Source organism: Mobula birostris, chromosome 4 (genome assembly GCF_030028105.1).
Source record: "Mobula birostris isolate sMobBir1 chromosome 4, sMobBir1.hap1, whole genome shotgun sequence".
NCBI classification, from domain to species: domain Eukaryota; kingdom Metazoa; phylum Chordata; class Chondrichthyes; order Myliobatiformes; family Myliobatidae; genus Mobula; species Mobula birostris.
Window position 1 is genome coordinate 76,482,787 of NC_092373.1, and position 6,000 is coordinate 76,488,786.

General features: G+C 38.6%; 1 protein-coding gene across 1 annotated transcript; it reads right to left on the reverse strand.

The window, feature by feature from the left end:
• Positions 1–1,266: 1,266 nt before the first annotated feature.
• Positions 1,267–4,566, reverse strand: LOC140195959 (C-C motif chemokine 20-like). The gene is made up of 4 exons (XM_072254648.1): positions 4,386–4,566; positions 4,126–4,243; positions 3,902–3,982; positions 1,267–2,643 (listed from the first exon to the last, which is right to left on the reverse strand). Exons 1-4 carry the CDS (start codon positions 4,477–4,479, stop codon positions 2,622–2,624), a joined length of 315 nt encoding a protein of 104 aa, XP_072110749.1. The 5' UTR covers positions 4,480–4,566; the 3' UTR covers positions 1,267–2,621.
• Positions 4,567–6,000: the final 1,434 nt, after the last annotated feature.

Here is a 6,000-nt window from a genome sequence, read left to right on the forward strand (position 1 = left end):
ACTATCCACAATACCACCAACCCCGGTGTTATCTTCAAATTTACTAACCCACTCTTCTGCTTCCTTATCCAAGTCATTTATAAAGACATATCTGTCCCAACACCACTGGTCTCCAGTCTCCATGTAGACTACACTGCAATTACTTCCACCCTCTGCCTTCTGTGATCAAACCGATCCTGATTCCTGGATCTTATGCCTCCTGACTTCCTGAATGGGCCAACCATGAAAAACCTTGTTTAATGTCTTGCTAAAATCCACACACACTATATCCACTGCTCTACCTTCAAAATATTTTGTCATTTCCTCAAATAATAAGGCATGGCCAGCCCCTCACAAAGCCATGTTGACTATCCTTAATCAGACTTTGCTTCTCCAAATGCTCTAAAACCTTTCTCTAAGTATCTTTTGTAATATTTTGCCCAGCACTGCTGTAAGACTCACTGGTCTATAATTCCCAGATTTATTCCTATTAACTTTCATGAACAGAGGAATAATATTTTGCACCTTTCTATTCTTTGGCTAGTGAGGAGACGAAGATCATCGTCAAAGAAACAGCAATCTCTTCTCTTGTTTCCCCTGGTAACCTGAGGTATCCCATCCAGACCTGAGAAACTTACCAATCATAATTTTTCTCAAAAGTTCCAGCACATATTCCAGGATATCAGTCTATGCAATGCTGATGCATATTTGTCAATATCGTCTCACTGGTGAGTACTGAAGCAAATTATTCATTAGGGACCTGCCTACCTCATCTGAGTCCAGGCACCTGTTTCTTTATTTAATCCTAATTATTCTGACCCTTATTCTAGTCATCCTCCTGTTCTTCAGGTACATGTAGAATGCCTTGGGGTTTTCACTAATACGATGCACCAAGGTCTTCTCATGTCCCCTTCTAGCTCTTGTTAGTCCATTCCTAAGTTCTACCCTGGCTACCTTTGAACCCCCTTTCTTCCAGGGCATGTCAGGAAACAGCTCATTAGCCCTTTCTGGCAAACTCCCAACTCAGCACCGAGAAACCCACCGTTCTCTGGCCTCGTATGTCTAGGGTATACTCACTTCAGTACCGCCAAATCCATGAGATTGAGATATCTCTTCCACCCAAGCCCCGGTTTGTGTGAATGCTGTGTGACTTGCTGACCTGTTGCAGCTCAATGCCAATAAATAACAGACTGCACACTACATATAATTAAAGGAAGTATATTTATGAATATTAACTAAACTAAAGAGTTAGTAAAGAAAAGAAAAAAAAATCAAAAAGGGCCCATTATAATTAAACAGTCAAATGTGCACAGGTTGGAGCTCAAATCTTCCAAAAGTCATATTCACTGATCCTCAGTAGACTCCCACACCTTGCTCCATTGAATCATGGTCCCCGTTGGATTGAACCCTATGACTGGGTCTCTTCAGTGTCTTCTGTCTTCATCTCCCTCCGAACAAAGGTCCAAAAGCTCACTCCAGTGTCAGGCACAAAAAAAAACCGCTTCTCCAGCCTTCTCTCCTGATTGGATGGCTCACATTCCTCAGCACCCATTATCTCTAACAAACATTGCTTCTACAGGAAGATCATTACATGAAACACCCTACAACATGAGCAGTGAAACCTTTAGCAGGGTGTTCGACTTGTAACCCTCACAAGCTTTGTTCGATCATTACACCTTCAGTATGGTTCTCTTTTCATCTTAACTAGATGATCCGCATCTCTTGTCAACCATGGTTCCTTCACCCCACCATCCTTTCCCTGGCTCAGTGGGATGTACATACCCTGAACCCATGCAAACGTTCCGTAAACAGCTTCTGTATTTCCATTGTGAATTTCCCTGAGTACATCCATTCCCAGTTTATGCTCCCAAGTTCCTGCCTAATCGCAATATAACTCACACAATTAAATACTTTCCTATACTGTCTGTTTCTATCTCTTACCAAAACTATGGAAGGTCAGGGTTTTATGGTCACTACCCACCAAACGACCTGACACCTGACTTGATTCATTGCCTAGCACCAGATTTAGTATAGCTTCTGCTCTACTTGGCCTGTGTACATACTGTGTCAGGAATCCTTCCTGGACATACCGAACAAATTCCTAAAAAGCTGATGGGAAAAAATCTTTATTATTATTAGAGATCAAGAGAATGGCACCAATAAATTCTAACAGCATTGCTGCAGCATCAACAAAGTTATTTTCAGATAAACGTTAGACCTAGAACAATACAGCAGACTATGGGACTTTTGACCCACAGTGCTTTCACAAGGTCTAATGTCTACCCATTTGATTCAACTAATGCAATATTTTAATCTTAACAAATGGAACAGCTTTAACCTGAATGTGAATATATCAATAGCAATATGTCTAAAATACTTTTTGCTCTTTTTTGTCATTTATTTTTATTGAATTTTTATGTTTATTGATCTATAAAATACATTTAATGAAATAAGAATTCACAGTGTTGTCGGAACTTAATAGCTTAATAGAGGCAAACACTGGATACATTTATAGAATGTGATAAGAGTGCATACATCATATACTGAAGCAAATAACAAATTGAAAACAAGTACAATAGTCTTTTCCGTTGTTACCAAAGGTGGGATTCTTCATGCCCATGGAATTGAGATAATGTGGTCTCTCAATTCTTTTTCATTTCTCTCCTAAAATGTAAATATAAAAATAGAATTAATTACAACATCCCTAAAAATCAAAGGACAGACACTTCAACTAGGTTCAGTCTATGTACATAACATAGTTTATTAGATTGGTAATTCCACTTTGTTCTTTCAGTTGCCACTTCTTGTACACAGTGACCTTTCTTTTAATAATGGTGTGAATTTTCCATTGACTTACAATTCCTGGTCCCCTGCCCCTGAGCTGCACCATTTCTCCCACTGTCGCCCCTGGTGTAGTCTTCTACTTGGAGCTTGGCTCCCAACACATCAACATGACATGACCCAGGGCAGGAGCAGAATCTATACAGACAGCAAGCTACTCAGATCAGCTAGGGAAGTTCTGTCACCCACCCTGCCCTTGCCCCCCGTCAGCCCCATCTCCTCTGGCTGTTTGGTGGTCAGGGTCTTCAGTGTTATAAATTGACAATATTCAAAGACTACCGAATGCTTGGGATATTTTTATTGAACACAATATTTAGTAGCACTTGTAACTCATCATAATTAAAGTAAGGGAGTATTGTTTCTAACATTTATCTCACCCCATACACAATTGTATTCAAATATAGGTAAAGCAAACATAGAAAATAGAATGACTAATAAATATTAATTGCTAACCTTCTCCTGATATCTGCTTTCCTCACATTCATTTGAAGGTGATTTCTGGGCATATTTTAACCTAGCCCTAAATTTACAGGCTGGATTTCCAGCCTAAGACATGGAAGGCTGTAAATGTTCATGCTGTTTCTTTGGGCTCCGCTGAAAACAGGATGAGGCAGTCACAGTGTCCGGCAACAAGTCAATGGTTGATCCTATTAACGTAGGCTGACACCTGAGCTGAAAACTGGAACTTCCTCAGAGATACCCGGTTAGCTCTAATGACAAGTACTGGCATCCGCATGAAGGATCTATGGTGAAGTGTGTTGATTATACAGCCCAAAGAATTGTCGCTTGATAAAACACTCTGCCTGGGCTCATTAAGTTGAGGAAATGGTTTGCTATCTCTTGTTGCTTTTCTACCGTCATTCGGATTTTATTCCCAACATAGTCTAAATAAAAGCATCTGACAAAAATGCCTGTTCCAGAATTGTGTTCCATTATATTCTTACCTGCATGGAATGTCTTGATTTGACACAAATAGCATATAATGTACTTATAGGCGAACACAGAAAAACAGACATCACTTAAATGCATTTCAAAGTTAAAATAAAAGTGAATATTTAGACAAAATAATTTATTTCCTTACTTCAGAAAGCCACTGATTATATTTTTCACCCACTTATCTTCAGGGTTTGCACATATACTTAGGCGTCTCTTTGTGTAAATTCTGTGAAGAAATTTTTTGAAAGAACTTTGATCATGCTGCTACATTACAGTTCGGATCATGTATACTTTAAACATAGTTAAAGAACATAAACGTAACTTCAAAATGTAATCGTCCTATTTAAGAGAGGAAAATTTTGCACTTACATGACAGCATCTATACTGCAGAGTTCATTTGAATACTGCCAAACATAGCCTCTGATAACTTTCAAAGGTAAAGGTTTTGGTGAATATGAAAGACAACAGTCAACTGGAGACTGAGCATCTATATAAAACAAACATCAGGGATATTGATTAAAAAAGAAACAATTCCCCAGTAGCAAAGTAGAAGCAGCATGTCAGTTTTACGTTAGCAGGTACTAGCTGAAAAATTCAAAGACAGGTTCGAAGTGTTAGGATGTAATTACCTGCGAATGGCAACCTCTCCATTGTGCTCAGCATCAACAGGCCGATCAGCATTACCAACGACAGGTTCCCACAGTTACAGACAATTTGTTTCATTCTCTTGATTTTACAAAGCAAGTGACAAAACCCAGGAGATCAGGAGAGTGTAAAATTGATCTGATTCAAGAGTGCAGTGATCTGCTTTTATATATCTTTTTCTTCCGCGTGAACTTGCAAAGCACTTCCTTGTGGTCTTACCTTCCCACAATACAGTCTTAATCATTTTCATCAAATCTACATATGTATTTTCGTGGAACATAAACCATTAAATTTTATCTTAAATGTGGTTGCCTTTACCATTTATGGTTGCTAGGTTCCTATCATCTTAACAACCTTCTTTTGTGGTCATTCCATGTTGTGAAGCAGTCCATGAGTGGTAACTGGGGGCAGGATATGGAAAGAACATTTTAAAAATAAGATTGACAAGGAAATTAAACCACGATTATGAGTATATCTTTGTGGAAGACAAGCTAAAAACTTGCAAAATTAGCAGAGTAATATTCCACTACTTGACTGATTAAGATGCTGAAAGATATCAGCTTTAACAAAAAAAAAGTGCTGAAGAAATCTAATGAATCATTAAATCCCCAAGACATCATAATTGTAGATCCAATTTTTTACAAAGATAGAAAACCTATTTGTTGATAATATTCTAAAATTTCATCAATTCAAGAATGATTTCCACAGACAGGATGACAGCAAGTATAACTCACTTTTTTTTTTAAGAATGGAAGAAGGGAGAAAAAAAGGGGAACTATAGACCAAGTGGGAAAATGCTGGGAAATGATAACAGAGAACTTAGAAAATAGGTGGAATCAGCATCAATTTATGGAGGGGAAATGGGGATTTTTGAGGTTGTTATTGCAGAACAAATAGATGTGGTGTATTTAAATTTTCAGAAGGCGTTTGAAAAAATACTACACATGAGATTATAGATTATATACTGCACCAAAACAGTCTTTTGCCCAGTAGTCCATGTCGACCATCAAACAGTCACTATACTAAAGCTATACTATTTATTTATTTATTTATTTATTTATTGAGATACAACATGGAACAGGCCCTTCCGGCCCTTTGATCTGTGCCGCCCAATAAAACCGGATTTAACCCTAGCCTAATCCTAGGACTATTTACAATGATTAACTAACCTAACAACCTATCTTTGGACTGCAGGAGAAAGCTGGAGCGCCCGTTGTTATGTGGAGAACGTACAAACTCCTTACGGACAGCAGCGGGATTTGAATCTGTCTTGCTGGTTCAGTAAAGTGTTGTGCTAACTACCATGCTACCGTCCCGCCTTAATCCCCTTGTATTCTCGCCACACTCCTATGTACTCATATATCGTTCTAGCACTTGCCTACCCTCTGGGAACTATTTACAGCGGCTAAGTAACCAACTGATCTGCAAATTTTTGTGACGTGCACTTGCACCATCTCAGGGAGAATATTTAAACTCCATATATTTCAGCATTGAAGGTTAGTATCAAACATGGGTCACTGGAGCTGTGGGACAGCAGCTCTAGGATAGTCAAAGGATACAGAAAGACCTGGCCTAAGTAATTATCCTCCATAGGCAAAG